This window comes from Xenopus tropicalis, chromosome 1 (genome assembly GCF_000004195.4).
Source record: "Xenopus tropicalis strain Nigerian chromosome 1, UCB_Xtro_10.0, whole genome shotgun sequence".
Taxonomy (NCBI): domain Eukaryota; kingdom Metazoa; phylum Chordata; class Amphibia; order Anura; family Pipidae; genus Xenopus; species Xenopus tropicalis.
In genome coordinates this window covers 216,340,977-216,362,546 of record NC_030677.2, presented here as the reverse complement: position 1 = coordinate 216,362,546, position 21,570 = coordinate 216,340,977, and the positions used below count along the sequence as shown (strand labels likewise).

Genomic DNA, 21,570 nt, shown 5'->3' with positions numbered 1-21,570 from the left:
GAAAATATCTGGTTTTCTAGGGTCTCCGTACTGTTAGGGGGTCTTATGGCACATAATGCACATACCGGGTGCAAAAACTGCATGAGCTGGAGCATCTTATGTGAAAATTCATATACACTGTTATTTATTTCGTCGGATAATATACAGTACTATAGCGGTGAATATTTCGTCGGATAATATACAGTACTATAGCGGTGAATATTTAGTCGGATAATATACAGTACTATAGGGGTGAGTATTTAGTCGGATAATATACAGTACTATAGCGGTGAATATTTAGTCGGATAATATACAGTACTATAGGGGTGAGTATTTAGTCGGATAATATACAGTACTATAGCGGTGAGTATTTAGTCGCCATAATATACAGTACTATAGCGGTGAATATTTAGTCGGATAATATACAGTACTATAGCGGTGAATATTTAGTCGGATAATATACAGTACTATAGGGGTGAGTATTTAGTCGGATAATATACAGTACTATAGCGGTGAATATTTAGTCGCCATAATATACAGTACTATAGCGGTGAGTATTTAGTCGCCATAATATACAGTACTATAGCGGTGAATATTTAGTCGCCATAATATACAGTACTATAGCGGTGAGTATTTAGTCGCCATAATATACAGTACTATAGCGGTGAATATTTAGTCGGATAATATACAGTACTATAGCGGTGAATATTTAGTCGGATAATATACAGTACTATAGGGGTGAGTATTTAGTCGGATAATATACAGTACTATAGCGGTGAATATTTAGTCGCCATAATATACAGTACTATAGCGGTGAATATTTAGTCGGATAATATACAGTACTATAGCGGTGAGTATTTAGTCGGATAATATACAGTACTATAGCGGTGAGTATTTAGTCGGATAATATACAGTACTATAGCGGTGAATATTTAGTCGGATAATATACAGTACTATAGGGTGAGTATTTAGTCGGATAATATACAGTACTATAGCGGTGAGTATTTAGTCGGATAATATACAGTACTATAGCGGTGAATATTTAGTCGCCATAATATACAGTACTATAGCGGTGAATATTTAGTCGGATAATATACAGTACTATAGCGGTGAATATTTAGTCGCCATAATATACAGTACTATAGCGGTGAATATTTAGTCGCCATAATATACAGTACTATAGCGGTGAATATTTAGTCGGATAATATACAGTACTATAGCGGTGAATATTTAGTCGGATAATATACAGTACTATAGGGTTGAGTATTTAGTCGGATAATATACAGTACTATAGCGGTGAATATTTAGTCGCCATAATATACAGTACTATAGCGGTGAATATTTAGTCGGATAATATACAGTACTATAGCGGTGAGTATTTAGTCGGATAATATACAGTACTATAGCGGTGAGTATTTAGTCGGATAATATACAGTACTATAGCGGTGAATATTTAGTCGGATAATATACAGTACTATAGGGGTGAGTATTTAGTCGGATAATATACAGTACTATAGCGGTGAGTATTTAGTCGGATAATATACAGTACTATAGCGGTGAATATTTAGTCGCCATAATATACAGTACTATAGCGGTGAATATTTAGTCGGATAATATACAGTACTATAGCGGTGAATATTTAGTCGCCATAATATACAGTACTATAGCGGTGAATATTTAGTCGCCATAATATACAGTACTATAGCGGTGAATATTTAGTCGGATAATATACAGTACTATAGCGGTGAGTATTTAGTCGGATAATATACAGTACTATAGCGGTGAATATTTAGTCGGATAATATACAGTACTATAGCGGTGAGTATTTAGTCGGATAATATACAGTACTATAGCGGTGAATATTTAGTCGGATAATATACAGTACTATAGCGGTGAGTATTTAGTCGGATAATATACAGTACTATAGCGGTGAATATTTAGTCGGATAATATACAGTACTATAGCGGTGAGTATTTAGTCGGATAATATACAGTACTATAGCGGTGAGTATTTAGTCGGATAATATACAGTACTATAGCGGTGAATATTTAGTCGGATAATATACAGTACTATAGCGGTGAGTATTTAGTCGGATAATATACAGTACTATAGCGGTGAATATTTAGTCGGATAATATACAGTACTATAGCGGTGAGTATTTAGTTGGATAATATACAGTACTATAGCGGTGAGTATTTAGTCGGATAATATACAGTACTATAGCGGTGAGTATTTAGTCGGATAATATACAGTACTATAGCGGTGAGTATTTAGTCGCCATAATATACAGTACTATAGCGGTGAGTATTTAGTCGGATAATATACAGTACTATAGCGGTGAATATTTAGTCGCCATAATATACAGTACTATAGCGGTGAATATTTAGTCGCCATAATATACAGTACTATAGCGGTGAGTATTTAGTCGGATAATATACAGTACTATAGCGGTGAATATTTAGTCGCCATAATATACAGTACTATAGCGGTGAGTATTTAGTCGCCATAATATACAGTACTATAGCGGTGAGTATTTAGTCGCGATATTATACAGTACAATAGTGGTAACTATTTAGTGGCACAAAATACATTACTAGGTATAATAATTATAGAAAAGTGCAGTTAATGAGCTTTTGGCAACACAATACGGACTTTGCAGGGTTATTTATTCAAGTCTGTGTCAGCCCCAGTGACGCAGCCGCCAGTTTGCAGGGAAATGGTCATTTTTAATACAGTAATTTTACGAAAGTATTGGCGTGTATGGCTAACATGGCGTGCGTTCATACTTAGAGTGTTTTATGTTGGTACGTTACTAAATGTGGGGTACATAATGGGGCAAAATGCAAGCTTTGTGCCGATTTTCAGAAATGTCACATAAAACCACTGTTTAGCATAGCTTTGTAGTTTGGTAGTTTGCAGTAGAAAGTTGTATTTGGCCATTTTTGTTTTGTCAGAATGTGTACTTTCGGAAAATATCTGGTTTTCTAGGGTCTCCGTACTGTTAGGGGGTCTTATGGCACATAATGCACATACCGGGTGCAAAAACTGCATGAGCTGGAGCATCTTATGTGAAAATTCATATACACTGTTTTTATTTGGGTGCCCCTGTACGGCATGTAGTTTGGCCAATATATGCATATAGGGCATCAAACTGTTCAGTAGACCCCTGGCGTTCATATTTAGAAAGTTTTATGTTGATACGTCACAAAATGTGGGGGTACATAATGGGGTAACGTGCAAGCTTTGTGACGATTTTCAGAAATGTCACATAAAACCACTGTTTAGCATAGCTTTGTAGTTTGGTAGTTTGCAGTAGAAAATTGTATTTGCCCATTTTTGTTTTGTCAGAATGTGTACTTTCAGAAAATGTATGGTTTTTCAGAAAATGTATGGTTTTGTAGGGTCTCCGTACTGTTAGGGGGTCTTATGGCACATAATGCACATGCTGGTAGCTTATATTGCAGCGTATACAGTACACTTTGTATGCACTAACTTCCTTATGGGGTCTCTAAATGCCAGATACAGTGCTGACCCTATGCACAATGGGCATCAAACTGTTCAGGGGACCCTTGGCTTTCATATTTAGGGTGTGTTTTCTTGGTACCTAATGTTATGTGGGAGATAAGGTGCTTGAAAGTAAAAGCTTTGAGGTGATTTTTTAGAATTTTCATAATTTTTTATAGAAACTGCTAAATTCAGTAAAGCTTTGCTGTTTGGTACTTGGGAGTTGGAAGACATAGTTACCCATTTTGGATTCGGCAGAATGTGTACTTTTCAAAAATATATTGTTTCCTGGGGTAAACCTAATGTTCCAGGATTTTTGGCTTTGGAATGTAAAGTATGCCGTATTCTGCTGTAATGCTTGGAAAATTTTGTAATTTACTGCTGGGAGTTTTTGATGAATAGAAGTCAGAAATCTCAATAAAACTATACATATCAGGTATTGGCACGTTTGGGAGACATGAGGCTTTCCCAATCAGTTGAATTTTTGTCCATAAAATAAAATATGTTTCTGGTAGAGATCCTTATATCATGAAAAATAGCATTTTTTCTTTTTTTTTTTTTGTATTTCAAGCTCTAAATCTAGTTCCAGAAGTGGAAATACACAAAAGCAGATTTGGAAAGCTCAGGTTCTCCTGAAAAAAACAATATATAGTTTGCCTACCTAAACTTAACCCTTCCCCCAGGAAAAGCTCCTAAACTGAGAGAGCACAGAATGTTTACAAAACGTCTGGCACTGAGGGGAACCGAAATGTCAAATTCTGCTGGCACTTAAAGGGTTAAACCATTCTCTGTTTATCAGCCTCTCCCTTAAAGGTTCCATCTCCCACTATGGAGACCCTGAAGGGAAAACTCACCTTTTCTCTCATTAGTTGGGCCTCACTGCCACATGACATAATGCCACTTTCCGCCCGAGACCTTTGCTACAATCGTTACGTATCTTTCTAATAAGGAACAGTGTGATATGAGGCTGAAGCAGATGTGCGAGCGTTTGGGGAAAGGGGGGCTCCAAAGAGGGAGTTACAAGTGCGGGTGTTATTGACACACAGGTGGGGGCCCCCCTTGATAATGTAACCAGGGTCGGACTGGGGGGTGCAGGGCCCACCGGGGCTCCCGCCCCAGGGGCCCTGCAGGTGCCCCAGCCGCGTCCCCTAACCCCCCCCCCGCAGGGCCCCCACCCGACGTCCTTCCCGAGTGCGTATAAATTGAACGCGTCGGGGAGGAACAGTCAGTAGGGGGAGTGTGCCGGCAAAGGTCGGACTGGGCCGCTGGGGCCCACTGGGATTTTTCCCAGTCCGACCCTGAATGTAGAACGTTATTAGAATGACACATCCAATGTTAAGGAATGCTCTACCCCGCCCCTAATGGCTGATACACGGAGCAGAAAGAGCTTTTGGGCCGATACAGAGCCACAAATAACGCTGCAAAGGGCGAGTGCTTTACACCCACATAGGGGCGGAACTATCCCAATTAGGAGCTACTTTACATGCGACGCCGCGTATGCATCTCATTAAAGCTCGTTAATGCAGTTTTATCTGTTACAAAGGGTTTGTTAATTAAGTACCGATTTAAAGTCATTTCGCATGCATTACTGCTCATACCCCTGCGCCAACATCTCAATTACCCCCAATCGTTATTTCCATCGCATTACGGTAATTATCTAATAGAAATAACAGTAACGCAGAATTCTCAGGCATATTTAAAGGGTTAAAAGCATGAAATGTGGCGATAATTACTGCTAATATTAACCCCTACCCCAATATACAGTGAGGGGGGGGGGTATCTACCTTTATACTGTGTGTATGGGGGGGTATCTACCTTTACTGTGTGTATGGTATCTACCTTTATACTGTGTGTATGGGGTATCTACCTTTATACTGTGTGTATGGGGGGGTATCTACCTTTTACTGTGTGTATGGGTATTACTTTATACTTGTGTATGGGCGTATGTACTTTTATTACTGTGTGTATGGGGTATTACCTATACTGTGTGTATGGGGGTATCTCCTTATTCGTATGTGTATGGGTATTTACATTTATACTGTGTGTATGGGAGGTATCTCCTTTTTACTGTGTGTATGGGGGTATGACTTTATACTGTTTGTATGGGGGGGGTAGCTACTCCGTTTATTTACTGTTGTTATGGGGTATCTCCTTATATATGTGTGTTATGGGGGTATCTACCTTTAGACTGTGGTATGGGTATCTCTTTTTAATGTGTGTTGGGAAGTATCTCCTTTATTATGTGGTATGGGGGGTAGTCTCCTTTTATACGTGTGTATGTGCGGTATCTACCTTTTACTGTTGTATGGGGTTCTACTGTATACTGTGTGTATGGGTATCTACCTTTTCTAGTGTTTTTGGGGGATCACTTTTCTGTGATGTATGGGGGGTATTGACCTTATACTGTGTGTATGGGAGTATCTACCTTTATACTTGTGTGTGATGGGGTTATCTACTTTATAATGTGTGTTGGGGGGGTATTACTTATACTGTAAGTGTATGGGGTGTATTACCTTTGGTGTGTATGGGGGTATCGACTTTATCTGGTGTTTGGGGGGGTATCTACTTTATCTGTGTGATTGGGGTTTACCTTATATGTGGTTGGGGTATCTACCTTTAGACGTGTGTAGGGGGTATCTACTTATCTGTGTAGTATGAGGATCACTTTATCTGTGTGTATGGGGGTATCTACTTTATACTGTGGTCATGGGGGTATCTACTTTATACTGTGTGTTGGGTATCTACCTTTTACTGTGTGTTATGGGTATTCTACTTTATACTGTGGTATGGGGGGGTTATCTACCTTTTATTGGTGTATGGGGGTATCTACCTTTTACTGTGTGTATGGGGGTATTACCTTTATACTGTGGTTATGGGGTGGTATCTATTACTGTGTGTATGGGGAATTACTTTTTAGTACTGGTGTATGGGGGTATTACCTTTAGTACTGTGTGTGTTGGAGGGGATTACCTTTTTTTACTTGTGTTATGGGTATCTACCTTTATCTGTGTGTTATGGGTGGTTATTACCTTTATCTGTGTGTAGGGGGATCTACTTATCTGTGTGTATGTGGGGGTACACCTTTATAGTATGTGTTTGGAGGGTACTTACTTATATGTGTGTATGGGGAGTATTCTCTTTATACTTGTGGTGTATTGAGGGGGTATTACTTTAACTGTGGTATGGGGGTATCTATTACTGTGTGAGGGGGGGTATTACCTTCTTATACTGTGTGTATGGGGGTCGTTATACTTATTACTGTGTGTATGGGGTGTATTACTTATACTGTTGATAGGGTATTACTTTACTGTGTGTATGGGGGATCTACCTTTATACTGTGTGTATGGGGGATATCTACCTTTATACTGTTGTATGGGGGGTATCTACTTTATACTGTGTGTATGGGGTATCTACCTTTATACTGTGTGTATGGGGGGTATCTTACCTTATCTTTGTATTGGGGGGGGTATACCTTTATACTGTGTGTATGGGGGTATCTACCTTTATACTGTGTGTTATGGGGGAGGTATCTACTTTATACTGTGTGTATGGGGGGTATCTACCTTATACTGTGTGTATGGGGGGTATTACCTATACTGTGTATGAGAGCTATTATTGGTGTATGGGGGTATTACCTTTATACTGTGTGTTATGGCATTATTACCTAATACTGTGTGTTATGGGGGGTATCTACCTTTATACGGTGTCATATGGGGGGTACTACTTTATACTTGTGTGTATATGGGGGTATCTCCTTTATCTGTGTGTATGGAGGGGTATCTGCCTTTATACGTGTGTGGTGGGGTTTCCTTATACTGTGTTTATGGGGGTATGTACTTTACTGTTGTATGGGGGGTATCTACTTTTTTACTGTGTGTATGGGGTATCTACCTTCTATACTGTTGTTATGGGGTATTCTCCTTATACTGTGTGTATGGGGGTATCTACTTTATACTTTGTGTGATGGGGGGGAAGTATTACCTATACGTGTGTATGGGGGGTATCTACTTATACATGTGTGTATGGGGGGGTATCTCTTTCATACTGTAGTGTAGGGGGATCACTTTCTGTGTTATGGGGGGTATCTACTTTAAACTGTGTGTATGGGGGGGGTTATCTGACTTTATACTTGTTATGGTGGGGTATCTACCTTTATTACGTGTGTATGGGGGGTCACCTTTATACTGTGGGTTTGGGGGGTATTCTCCTAATATACTGTGTAGTATGGGGGTAGATTACCTTTTACTGTGTGTATGGGGGGTATTGACTTTATACTGTGGTATGGGGGGGGGTATCTACTTTATACTGTGTGGATTTGGGTGGGGTATCTGCCTTTATACTGGTGTGTATGGGGGGGGTATACCTTTACACAGTGTTTTGGGGGTATCTACTTATACTGTGTGTTGGGGTATCTATTTACTGTGTGTATGGGTATCTCTTTTATAGTGTGATATGGTGGGTATTGTTTTACTGTGTGTATGGGGTGTATTCTTGTAGACTGTGTGTATGGGTGTATTACCATTTATACTGGTGTTATGGGGTATCTACCTTTTATACTTGTGTATGGGGGGTATCTCACTTTATTATTGTGTATGTGGTATTTTACGTTATACTGTGTGTATGGGTTCTACCTTTATACTGTGGTATGGGAGATCTCTTTATATTGTGTTGGGGGGGTTGGTATCTACTTTATACTGTGGTGTAGGAGGGAGGTATCTACTTTATTACTGTGTGTAGGGGGTATCTACCTTTTACGTTTGATGGGGGTATCTACCTTTGATTGTGTTATTGAGGGGTTTCTTTATCTGGTGTGTTTGGGGGGTACTTACTTTACTGTGTGTATGGGGGTTATCTACCTTTACAATGTGTGTGGGGGGGGTATCTACTTTTATACTGTTTGTTTGAGGGGGTGGTATTACTTGTTACTGTGTGTATGGGGGGGTATCTCTTTTACTGTGTGTTGGGGGGTATTTACTTATTTACTGTGTGTATGGGGATTCTCTTTTATGTGTGTATGGGGGTATCTACCTTATACTGTGTGTATTGGGGGGGTTCTACCTTTATTAGTGTGGTATGGGGTATATACCTTTATCTGTGATGTTATGGGGGTATTCTACTTATATATGTGTGTATGGGATTCGGGGCTAATCATTATGTAATGTGGGCACTACCTGGGGGTTATTACCATAATATTGTGGGTGTGGGGAGGGCACTACTTGGGGGTTTATACACTATTGTGTGTGTTGGGCCGGGGGCCACTACCTGGGTTTATACCATAATATTGTGTGTGGGCGGGGCACTACCTGGGGCTTTTATACTATATTGTGTGTGGGCGGGGCCACTACCTGGGGCTTTATACCATAATATTGTTGTGGGTGGGGCGGCCACTACCTGGGGGGCTTTATACCATATATTTGTGTGTGGGCGGGCATACCTTGGGGTTCTATACTCATTATTGTTGTGTGGCCACACCTGGGGCTTATCCATAATATTGTTGTGTGGGCCGGGGCCATACCTGGGATGCTTTAACCTAATTTTGTGTGTGGCGGGGGCACTACCTGGCTTTAGACATAATGTGTGTGGGGCGGCCACTACCTGGGGCTATACATAATATTGTGTGTTGGGCCGGGCACTTACTGGGGGGCTTGATACCATAATTTGTGTTGGGCGGCGGCATACTGGGGGCTTTATACCATAATATTGTGTGTGGGCGCGGCCACTCCTGGCTTTATTACCATAATATTTGTGTGGGCGGGGGCACTACCTGGGGTTTATCATATATTGTATGTGGGGCGGGGCACTACCTGGGGGGCTTATACCATATATTGTGTGTGGGCCGGGCAATACCTGGGGCTTTTTACCATAATTTGTGTGTGGGCCGGGGGCCATACTGGGTGGTTATATACATTATTTGTGTGTGGGGCGGGGGGCACTACGTGGGGGCTTTATACTAATATTGTGTGTGGGGCGGGGCAACTACCTGGGGGGCTTTATAATAATTATTGGTGTGGGGCCCGGGCCACTACCGTGGGCTTGTATACCGTAATTATTGCTGTGTGGGCGGCATACCTGGGGGGCTTTTATACCATATATTGTGTGTGGGGCGGGGCACTACCTGAGGGGCTTTGTGACCGATATATTGTGTGTGGGGCGGGATACTGGGGGCTGTATACCATAATATTGTGTGGGGGCGGTGCCACTACTGGGGGCTTTAACTCATAATATTGGGTGTGGGCGGGCCAGCTACTGGGGGCTTTAACCGTATTTTGTTTTGGGGCTGGGGCCCTACCTGGGGGGGCTTTATACCGGAATATTTGTGTTTGGGCGGGGGCCATTACCTGGGGGGCTTCTTATACCGTAATGGGTGGGGGTGTGTGGGCGGGGCCACTCGGGGGCGGTCTATACCATAATATTGTGTGTGGGGGCGGGGCCAATACTGGGGGTGGTTTAACATAATATTGTGTGTGGGGGGGGGCCACTACTGGGGGGGCTTTATACCATAATATTGTGTGTGGGGCCGGGCCCTACGTGGGGGGACTTTATACCATAATATTTGTGTGTGGGGTTCCCGGGGCCATTCCTGGAGGGGGGGCTTTGTATTCCATAATATTGTGATGTGGGCGGGCCATACGGGGGGGGGCCTTTATACATATATTGTGTTGTGGGCCGCCCAATACCTGGGGGGGGCTTTATACCATATATGGTGTGTTGGGCCACTACGTGGGGGGCGCTATACCCATTAATATTGTGTGTGGGCCGGGCCATACTGGGGCGGGCTTTAACCATTATTTGTGTTGTGGGGCGGGGCCGATCACGTGGGGGGGGGGGGGGGCTGTATTACCATAATATTGTGTTGGGGCCGGGCAATACCTGGGGGGGTTATATACATATATTGTGTGTGGGGGCGGGGCACTACCTGGGGGCTTTATACCATAATATGTGTCGGGTGGAGCCGGGCCACTACCGGGGGGCTTACCAGATGTGTGTAGGGGCGGGGGCCACTACTGGGGGGGGCTTTATACCGTAATATTGTGTGTGGGGCCGGGCAACTACTGGGGGGGGGGCTTTATCCTATTATTGTGTGGGCGGGGCCCTACGGGGGGGGCTTATATACCATAAATATTGTGTGGGGGCCGGGGGCACACCTGGGGGGGCTTTATACGTTAATATTGTTGGGGCGGCGGGCCACTACGTGGGGGGCTTTTTTATCCGTATATGTGTGTGTGGCTGGGGGCACTACTGGGGGGCTTTATACCATAATATTGTGTGTGGGGCCGGGGGCCACTACTGGGGGCTTTATACCATAATATTGTGTGTGGGGCCGGGGGCCACTAAGTGGGGGGGCTTTATACCGTAATATTGTTGTGTGGGGCTGGGGGCCACTACCTGGGGGCTTTATACATAATATTGTGTGGGGGGGAGCACTACCTTGAGTTTATCATAATATTTGTTTGTGTGGGGCGCGGGCACTACTGGGGCTTATACCATAATTTTGTGTGGGCGGGGCACTACTTGGGGGCTTGTATACATAATATTGTGTGTGGGGCCGGGGCCACTACCCTGATTGCTTGTTGTTGGTGGGGGCGTCTCTCCCATGTTACACACTAGGGGGCGGTACCAATACAGACCGGGAAGGCAGTGGGTTATGCCTCTCTTGCGAGACTTGCCCCATGGACTTGATCAGTTATTAAAGGAACAGTAACACCAAAAAATGAAAGTTGTATTAAAAGTAACTAAAATATTATGTGCTGCTGCCTGCACTGGTACAGCTGGGGTGTTTGCTACAGAAACCCTACTATAATTTATATAAATACCCCGCTGTGTAGCCCCGGGGGCAGCCATTCCTGCACCGGTACAGCTGGGGTGTTTGCTACAGAAACCCTACTATAATTTATATAAATACCCCGCTGTGTAGCGGGCAGCCATTCCTGCACCGGTACAGCTGGGGTGTTTGCTACAGAAACTCTACTATAATTTATATAAAAGTACCCCGCTGTGTAGCCCCGGGGCAGCCATTCCTGCACCGGTACAGCTGGGGTGTTTGCTACAGAAACCCTACTATAGTTTATATAAATACCCCGCTGTAGCCCCGGGGGCAGCCATTCCTGCACTGGTACAGCTGGGGTGTTTGCTACAGAAACCCTACTATAGTTTATATAAATACCCGCTGTGTATGCCCGGGGGCAGCCGTTCAAGCTGGGGAAAAAAGGAGAAAAGGCACAGGTTACATAGCAGATAACAGATAAGCTCTGTAGAATACAATAGTGTTTTATCTGTTATCTGCTATGTGCCTGTGCCTTTTCTCCTTTGAACGGCTGCCCCCGGGGCTACACAGCGGGGGTATTTATATAAACTATAGTAGGGTTTCTGTAGCAAACACCCCAGCTGTACCGTGGCAGGAATGCTGCCCCCGGGGCTAACACGGGGATGGGCGGTATTTATATAACTATAGTAGGGTTTCTGTAGCAAAACCCCAGCTGTACCAGTGCAGGAATGGCTGCCCCCGGGACACAGCGGGGTATTGTATATTTTAAACTATAGTAGGGTTTCTGTAGCAAAACCCCAGCTTACCAGTGCAGGAACGGCTGCCCGGGCTCAAGCGGGGTATTTATATAAACTATAGTAGGGTTCTGTAGCAAACACCCCAGCGTGGTGTACCGGTGCAGAACGGCTGCCCCGGGGCTACACAGCGGGGTATTTATATAAACTATAGTAGGGTTTCTGTAGCAAACCACCCAGCAGTACCAGTGCAGGAATGGCTGCCCCCGGGCTACACAGCGGGGTATTTATATAAACTATAGTAGGGTTCTGTAGCAAACACCCCAGCCGTACCGGTGCCAGGAATGGCTGCCCCCGGGCTACACAGCGGGTATATTTATATAAACTATAGTAGGGTTTCTGTAGCAAACACCCCAGCTGTACCGGTGCAGGAACGGCTGCGCCCCGGGGTACACAGCGGGCGGTATTATATAAACTATAGTAGGGTTTCTGTAGCAAACACCCCAGCTGTACCAGTGCAGGAACGGCCTGCCCCCGGGGCTACACAGGGCGGTATTTATATAAACTATAGTAGGGTTTCTGTAGCAAACACCCCAGCTGTACCGTGCAGGAATGGCTGCCCCCGGGGCTACACAGCGGGGTATTTATATAAACTATAGTAGGGTTTCTGTAGCAAACACCCCAGCTGTACCAGTGCAGGAATGGCTGCCCCCGGGGCTACACAGCGGGGTATTTATATAAACTATAGTAGGGTTTCTGTAGCAAACACCCCAGCTGTACCGGTGCAGGAATGGCTGCCCCCGGGGCTACACAGCGGGGTATTATATAAACTATAGTAGGGTTTCTGTAGCAAACACCCCAGCTGTACCAGTGCAGGAACGGCTGCCCCCGGGGCTACACAGGCGGGGTATTTATATAAACTATAGTAGGGTTTCTGTAGCAAACACCCCAGCTGTACCAGTGCAGGAATGGCTGCCCCCGGGGCTACACAGCGGGGTATTTATATAAACTATAGTAGGGTTTCTGTAGCAAACACCCCAGCTGTACCGGTGCAGGAATGGCTGCCCCCGGGGCTACACAGCGGGGTATTTATATAAACCTATAGTAGGGTTTCTGTAGCAAACACCCCAGCTGTACCGGTGCAGGAATGGCTGCCCCCGGGGCTTACACAGCGGGGTATTTTATATAAACTATAGTAGTGTTACTGTAGCAAACACCCCAGCTTGTACCAGGTGGCAGGAATGGCTGCCCCCGGGGCTACACAGCGGGGTATTTATATAAACTATAGTAGTGTTACTGTAGCAAACACCCCAGCTGTACCAGTGCAGGAATGGCTGCCCCCGGGGCTACACAGCGGGGTATTTATATAAACTATAGTAGTGTTACTGTAGCAAACACCCCAGCTGTACCAGTGCAGGGCAATAGTGCATTATATTTTTATTCCTTGAAAGCTCTTTCATTTTTTGGTGTTACTGTTCCTTTAAGGTCAGTACTGAGTTTGCCCCGCCCCCAGTCAGGACTCACTGCAAGAGGGTGTGGGGGTCACACTAGCGGGGGGCATATTCCCAATATAACACATAATAAGGGGTGCCCGGGGGTAGCTTTGGGCACTAGAGAACGTTCTTATTAGAGTGCAAGCTCCTGTGCTCCTCCTGCCTCTTCTGCTCTAGACTCTTTGCTGCCTTGTGTGGCTAATGATGCTGGCTACTGCTAGCCCCCATACCATTGCCTTTCTCTGATTGGCTGATGTTTCTCCCATCACCCACACATAATACAAGAAACCCAAATTTTCTATTTTTGTAATTAAAAACCAATAATTGTTATATTCGTTTCCATTTCCCAGCTGTCAATCATATATCTTTGGCTCCGCCCCTGTGCCCCCCAGGCAGGTCCCTCTGTGCTCCTGTGTGCAGTCTCTCCTATTAGCTAAGGGTTTGGGGCTACTGGGCCCCCTTGGCTATGGGTCCCCCCCCCCCCCCACTGAATACACATCCCTTTAGTTGGGCCGGGCTCCCCTGCCCCCACTGCACCCACCTCCTGCTTCCCATGATGCCCAGTCACCCCAGGCTTGTGGGCAGGCTGTTGCCCCCCCTAGGGTATCCCCCCTCAGTAGGTTCCTTGCTGATCCCTGTCCCCCCCTGTTCCTGTAGGACCCCGCAGCCACTGCCATATCTGACCCCGACTGTGATACCAGAGAGGGGGAGACCGTGGCCATGAACTACAAACCTTCTCCGCTCCAAGTCAAGTTGGGTAAGTCTTCCTGTGATTGGCTCCTTCTGGGCATGGGGTGGGGCTTCTGGGCATGGGGCTGGTCTCAGGGCGGTGGGGCTGGTCTAAGGGCGGGGCTTCTGGGCATGGGGCTGATCTCAGGGCGGGGCTTCTTGGCATGGGGCTGGTCTCAGGGCAGTTGGTCTGGGCATGGGGCTGGTCTCAGGGTGGGGCTTCTGGGCATGGGGCTGGTCTCAGGGCGGGGGTTCTGGGCATGGGGCTGGTCTCAGGGCGGGGTTTCTGGGGATGGGGCTGATCTCAGGGCGGGGTTTCTGGGCATGGGGCTGATCTCAGGGCGGGGCTTCTGGGCATGGGGCTGGTCTCAGGGCGGGGCTTCTGGGTATGGGGCTGGTCTCAGGGCGGGGTGTCTAGGCATGGGGCTGGTCTCAGGGCGGGGTGTCTAGGCATGGGCTGGTCTTCAGGGCGGCGGCGTCTAGGCAGGGGCTGGTCTCAGGGCGGGGCTTCTAGGCATGGGGCTGGTCTCAGGCGGGGCGTCTAGCATGGGCTGGTCTCAGGGCGGGGCGTCTAGGCATTGGGGCTGGTCTCAGGGCGGGGTGTCTAGGCATGGGGCTGGTCTCAGGCGGGGTGTCTAGGCATGGGGCTGATCTCAGGGTGGGGCTTCTGGGCATGGGCTGGTCTCAGGGCGGGGCGTCTAGGCATGGGGCTGGTCTCAGGGCGGGGCGTCTAGGCATGGGGCTGGTCTCAGGGCGGGGCTTCTGGGCATGGGGCTGGTCTCAGGGCGGGGCGTCTAGGCATGGGGCTGGTCTCAGGGCGGGGGGTCTAGGCATGGGGCTGGTCTCAGGGCGGGGCGTCTAGGCATGGGGCTGGTCTCAGGGCGGGGCGTCTAGGCATGGGGCTGGTCTCAGGGCGGGGTGTCTAGGCATGGGGCTGGTCTCAGGGTGGGGCTTCTGGGCATGGGGCTGGTCTCAGGGCGGGGCGTCTAGGCATGGGGCTGGTCTCAGGGCGGGGCGTCTAGGCATGGGGCTGGTCTCAGGGCGGGGGCGTCTAGGCATGGGGCTGGTCTCAGGGCGGGTGTCTAGGCATGGGGCTGGTCTCAGGGCGGGGTTTCTTGGGGATGGGGCTGATCTCAGGGTGGGGCTTCTGGGCATGGGGCTGGTCTCAGGGCGGGGCTTCTAGGCATTGGGGCTGGTCTCAGGGCGGGGCGTCTAGGCCATGGGGCTGGTCTCAGGGCGGGGTGTCTAGGCATGGGGGCTGGTCTCAGGGCGGGGTGTCTAGGCATGGGGCTGGTCTCAGGGCGGGGTGTCTAGGCATGGGGCTGGTCTCAGGGTGGGGTGTCTAGGCATGGGGCTGGTCTCAGGGCGGGGCTTCTAGGCATGGGGCTGGTCTCAGGGCGGGAACTGAGGAAAGGTACCAAGAAGCCCAGAACTTATTGCCTGATCTTGAGACCTTATTTAGTGTATATGCAGGCCACGGGGGGCAGGCTCAGTGCCAGTAGCCCAGGTAGGTGGGAGCCCAGTAGCCCAGGTAGGTGGGAGCCCAGTAGCCCAGGTAGGTGGGAGCCCAGTAGCCCAGGTAGGTGGGAGCCCAGTAGCCAGGTAGGTGGGAGCCAGTAGCCCAGGTAGGTGGGAGCCCAGTAGCCCAGGTAGGTGGGAGCCCAGTAGCCCAGGTAGGTGGGAGCCCAGTAGCCCAGGTAGGTGGGAGCCCAGTAGCCCAGGTAGGTGGGAGCCCAGTAGCCCAGGTAGGTGGGAGCCCAGTAGCCCAGGTAGGTGGGAGCCCAGTAGCCCAGGTAGGTGGGAGCCCAGGTAGGTGGGAGCCCAGTAGCCCAGGTAGGTGGGAGCCCAGGTAGGTGGGAGCCCAGTAGCCCAGGTAGGTGGGAGCCCAGGTAGGTGGGGAGCCCAGTACCCGGTAGTGGGAGCCGCTGGTAGGTGGGCCCAGTAGCCCTGGTAGGTGGGAGCCCAGTAGCCCTGGTAGGTGGGAGCCCAGTAGCCCTGGTAGGTGGGAGCCCAGTAGCCCTGGTAGGTGGGAGCCCAGTAGCCCAGGTAGGTGGGAGCCCAGTAGCCCAGGTAGGTGGGAGCCCAGTAGCCCAGGTAGGTGGGAGCCCAGTAGCCCAGGTAGGTGGGAGCCCAGTAGCCCAGGTAGGTGGGAGCCCAGTAGCCCAGGTAGGTGGGAGCCCAGTAGCCCAGGTAGGTGGGAGCCCAGTAGCCCAGGTAGGTGGGAGCCCAGTAGCCCAGGTAGGTGGGAGCCCAGTAGCCCAGGTAGGTGGGAGCCCAGTAGCCCAGTAGCCCAGGTAGGCGGGAGGGGAGCCCAGTGCCAGTCGCCCAGGTAGGCGGGAGGGGAGCCCAGTGCCAGTCGCCCAGGTAGGCGGGAGGGGAGCCCAGTGCCAGTCGCCCAGGTAGGCGGGAGGGGAGCCCAGTGCCAGTCGCCCAGGTAGGTAGCCAGGGTGAGTAACCACTTTGCGGTGCTGTTTGTGCAGAGAAGCAGAGGGACATCGCACGGAAGGGGTCCCTGAAGAATGGGAACGTGGGGAGCCCAGTGAACCAGCAGCCTAAAAAGAACAACGTGATGGCACGGACAAGGTATGCACGGGGCATGCTGGGAGCTTGGGTAATGGGCGGGGCCACAGGTTACTCCCAGCTGCCCTCTAATAGCCACATTCTCCTGGCATGTTTTGCCCCTCAGGAATTGGAGAGGGGCAGTTATCTCCTGCCTGTGGCAGTGCCATGGTGGGTTATTTCTGCCCCAATAAAGTTCTTATACACAGATCTGTCAGACATTCCTGCCCAGCCAGGGGGCAGCTACATACAGTTATACCCCCTGGGTACAGCACGTTGCTATTGGGAGTATGTGCCCCCCCCCCTGTGGCACTGGATCATCGTTACATGGGCTCCTTACTGCCTGACCCAGGGCTGTTATAGGGGCATCTGCCACCTGGAGAGAGCTTAGTGCAGTAAAGTAGGAGAGCCCCATTAACCCACACCTTCCATGGGTGGCAGTGGCATAGCTAGACTGGGGGGTCTCCTGCAAAATATCCTAGGGGGGGCTAACACCACCATCCAACCTTGCGCTGGGCAGGGGGGCACCGGGGTCCGGTCGCTCCCTCGCAGCTGTGGATAAGGGCAACAAGGGCAAGTCACACCTTTTGGGGGGGGGGGGGGCTCAGCTAGTAGTCTGGGGGTTCTTTCTTGTATATTGCACTTATAGGGGGGGCATGTTCTCGTGTTACTGTAACCCATTGTTCTGCTGAGCAAATGCCCCTCTGTACATACCTAGATTGTAAGCTCTATGGGGCAGGCAAGCTTGCTGTCTCTTCACAGTGTATAGAAGTAGTGCTGTATATATGGGCATCTGCTTAGAAAGGCTGGCACTGCCAAGGGCATCTAATTCTTCTCTATTGTACATTTATAGGGTACAGCACCCCCTGGTGGCATAGGGTGCAGCACTGTTACATCCTCCAATCAGAACCTCTGTCAGTCTAGGTGCCTGGGGCATTTCCTGAGGGTTACGGGGACACATGGGGCTGATAATGGTGCCATTGGGGGGGGCATGGATACCTACCTGCCTGGGTGCAAGTGGGTGAGATCCTGGGCAGGTTGTGGGGAGACCAGAGTCTCCCTCTCCTTTTCTTCCTCCCTCCCTGTGCTCAGCTGATTGGCCGGTCCGTGGGCATGTTATGGGGGGTCAGTGTGTCCCCTTCTTTCTCTGCAGGTTGGTGGTCCCCAACAAAGGCTATTCCTCCCTCGATCAGAGCCCCGACGAGAAACCTCTAGTTGCTTTGGACACGGACAGGTAAGTCACTTTCCTAAGCCCACAATGAACAGGGCTGTAGGTGGGCTAAAAGCCCCCCGGGGGTGGGGGGTGGGGCAAGCTGGGGGGTTACCCACATAGAACCTACAGGGGCTGAGGGTAGGTAGGGGGCACAGTACCCAGCAGAGGAGGCTACAGGTGGGCTACAAGTATCTCTGACAGACCAGGTGGGGGCATTACGTGGGCACAGTGCCCATTGGTACCCAGTGGCTCTAATATTTCTCTTTCTCCCCCCAGTGACGATGACTTTGATATGTCCAGATATTCGTCCTCAGGTTACTCCTCCGCTGAGGTAAGTACCTTGTGCCACACGTGTGGGTTTGTGCCCCCCACCTTCTCCCCAGGGGGCACTTGTTCTTGTCCCACCCCCTGGCTGAGCCCGGAAGTTGCCATGAGAGTGGGTACAGCCCGGGCAGCTATGTGGGCATCAGTCCTGTGCCAACCCAGCAGGTGGGAGGGGCTAGATTGTACCACCAGTTAGTCCCTAAAGATAACACGGGCAGCCCATGAAGGCCCCTGGGCCAGTAAGTCACATGGGTCCCCTAAGCTCCTCCCACCTTATTTACAGCAGATCAACCAGGACCTGAACATCCAGCTGCTGAAGGACGGGTACCGGTTAGACGAGATTCCCGACGACGAGGATCTGGACCTGATCCCCCCAAAGTCCGTGAACCCCACGTGCATGTGCTGCCAAGCCACCTCCTCCACCGCCTGCCAGATCCAGTAGTGAGGGGCCCACCCTGCTTCCCACCATAACTGTAATACCTGTAAACAGCCATTGCTTCCTCCTATGGTAGGACATGCACCTGTTTGTCTTCTTGGAGCCAGGAGAAACCAAAGCCCATTGGCTGCCATCTGCGTCACTCACATCATTATGGGCTCGTTGGGTGGCGTTAGTACTAGGGGGCAGAGCTGCTGGGGGAGGGACTTGTCTGAGTGGGACGTTCCGCCAGCGCCACCCGCGGGGCATTAGCAGCGACGGACCATGAAGAAGGGTATCATGTCTTGCCTGGCTCCACCTCCTTCCATTAACCCCTCCCCCCACCTTCATAGTGCAGTTAGCCAAGCACCATGCTTTGGTGCCATGGTCAGGCATAACTAGTTACTCAAGTGTCATGCTGTACCCAGACATAACTAGTTAGCCATGTTTGGTGCCATGGTCAGGCATAACTAGTTACCCAAGCACTGTGATATGGCAAATAGTCTTAGTTAGCCAAGCATGGTATGAGCAGATATTACTAGTTAGCCAAGTGCTGTGTTGGGGTCAGACATAACTAGCTAGCCAAGCACAAAGCCCTGGCCAGACATAACTAGTTAGCAAGGAATGGTACTGTGTTGAGACATAAGGCATTATCTAAGCACAGTGCTGTGCCCACACATAACTAATACAGCCAGATGTAACTAATACAGACAGACATAACTAGTACAGCCTGATGTAACTAATACAGACAGACATAACTAGTACAGCCTGATGTAACTAATAATACACCCAGACATTACTAGTACAGCCAGACATTACTCCTAAGGCCAGACATTACTAGTACAGCCAGACATTACTAGGCCAGACATTACTAGTACAACCAGACATTACTAGTACAGCCAGATGTTAATAGTACAACCAGACATTACTAGGCCAGACATTACTAGTACAACTAGACATTACTAGTACAACCAGACATTACTAGGTCAGACATTACTAGTACAACTAGACATTGCTAGACCAGACATTACTAGTACAGCCAGACATTACTAGGTCAGACATTACTAGTACAGCCAGATGTTAATAGTACAACCAGACATTACTAGGCCAGACATTACTAGTACAGCCAGATGTTAATAGTACAACCAGACATTACTAGTACAACCAGACATTACTAGTACAACCAGACATTACTAGTACAACCAGACATTACTAGGTCAGACATTACTAGTACAACTAGACATTGCTAGACCAGACATTACTAGTAGAGCCAGACATATTTAAGGATCCTTCTCTCATTGATACATGTATATAAGTGAGGGGATTAAGCCTGGGGCAAATACCATATACCCAAGGGTAAATATGACCCATTATTAAGCCTAATTGCCCTTGTTACTTGCCTTGGGCACATTGGTCAGTGCATCAGTCAGAGACTCTGGGGAGCAGCTCAGAGCTTGCCCTGGCTCTGTCCTTAGTGGGACAGAATGGCTCCCATTAGCCCAGCGACACTTCCACTCTCATTAGCCCAACAACCCTCCCATTAGCCCAGCGACACTCCCACTCTCATTAGCCCAACAACCCTCCCATTAGCCAAGTGACACTCCCACTCCCATTAGCCCAGCGACACTCCCATTAGCCCAGCGACACTCCCATTAGCCCAGCGACACTCCCATTAGCCCAGCGACACTCCCATTAGCCTAGCGACACTCTCATTAGCCCAGTGACACTCTCATTAGCCCACCAACACTCCCATTGGCCTAGTGACACTCCCACTCTCATTAGCCCAACAACCCTCCCATTAGCCAAGTGACACTCCCATTAGCCCAGCGACACTCCCATTAGCCCAGCGACACTCCCATTAGCCCAGCGACACTCTCATTAGCCCACCGACACTCCCATTAGCCTAGTGACACTCTCATTAGCCCAGTGACACTCCCATTAGCCCAGCGACACTCATTAGCCCACCAACACTCCCATTGGCCTAGTGACACTCCCACTCTCATTAGCCCAGTGACACTCTCATTAGCGCACCGACACTCTCATTAGCCTAGTGACACTCCCATTAGCCCAGTGACACTCCCATTAGCCCAGTGACACTCCCATTAGCCCAGTGACACTCCCATTAGCCCAGTGACACTCCCATTAGCCCAGTGACACTCCCATTAGCCCAGCGATGTTCCCATTAGCTCAGCGACGCTCCCATATGGGAGTCTCCCCAGTCAAACCCAGTCCTGCTTGTGTTTCAGTCACTAGGACCTTGAGCCCTTTATATTCATGTACTTGCCCCATACCCAGCTGTGTGGCAGGAACATTACCCGGGGGGGGAATCAGGGGACCTTCCCAGGGTTCCTGGGGTCAGATGGAGCCCCTGCTCCTCTTACTAGCCCATGAGTCAATAGAATTAGCCACTCAGCCCCCTGGGGCCCCACATGGTCTATTCCGACACATGGTACCCCAATGACTCCCCCCGAGTTTCATAGTCGCATCCAACACAGACTTTAATGAGATCCACTCAGCATAGACAGGAAGAACCCCCATACATACCCCTCCCTGATACCCCCAGAACTCCCTGATACCCCCAGAACTCCCTGATACCCCAGTGGATACCCCTCCCTAATACCCCCAGAACTCCCTGATACCCCCAGAACTCCCTGATATCCCAGCAGATACCCCTCCCAAACACCTTACAGCCCCCCTGGCATTCCCAGTACCCAGAGGCACAAACAGCCCCCCCCCCAGCCCAATAAATAGTGACTGTCTGTGGCACCTTACAGCCCCCCTGGCATTCCCAGTACCCAGAGGCACAAACAGCCCCCCCCCCAGCCCAATAAATAGTGACTGTCTGTGGCACCTTA

At 49.1% G+C, this 21,570-nt stretch overlaps 1 protein-coding gene across 2 annotated transcripts; it reads left to right on the top strand.

The window, feature by feature from the left end:
* The first annotated feature begins 14,108 nt into the window (after nt 1–14,108).
* Nucleotides 14,109–21,239, top strand: fam219a (family with sequence similarity 219 member A). Of its 2 annotated transcripts, none has more exons than XM_031895043.1 (5): nt 14,109–14,232; nt 16,685–16,787; nt 17,917–17,997; nt 18,253–18,307; nt 18,587–21,239. In XM_031895043.1, the coding sequence occupies exons 1-5, from the start codon at nt 14,196–14,198 to the stop codon at nt 18,740–18,742; spliced, it is 432 nt and encodes a 143-aa protein (XP_031750903.1). In that variant the 5' UTR covers nt 14,109–14,195; the 3' UTR covers nt 18,743–21,239. The 2 variants fall into 2 exon arrangements, with proteins under 2 accessions (XP_031750903.1, XP_031750902.1); XM_031895042.1 differs by having other exon boundaries at nt 14,111–14,232; nt 18,584–21,239.
* Nucleotides 21,240–21,570: the final 331 nt, after the last annotated feature.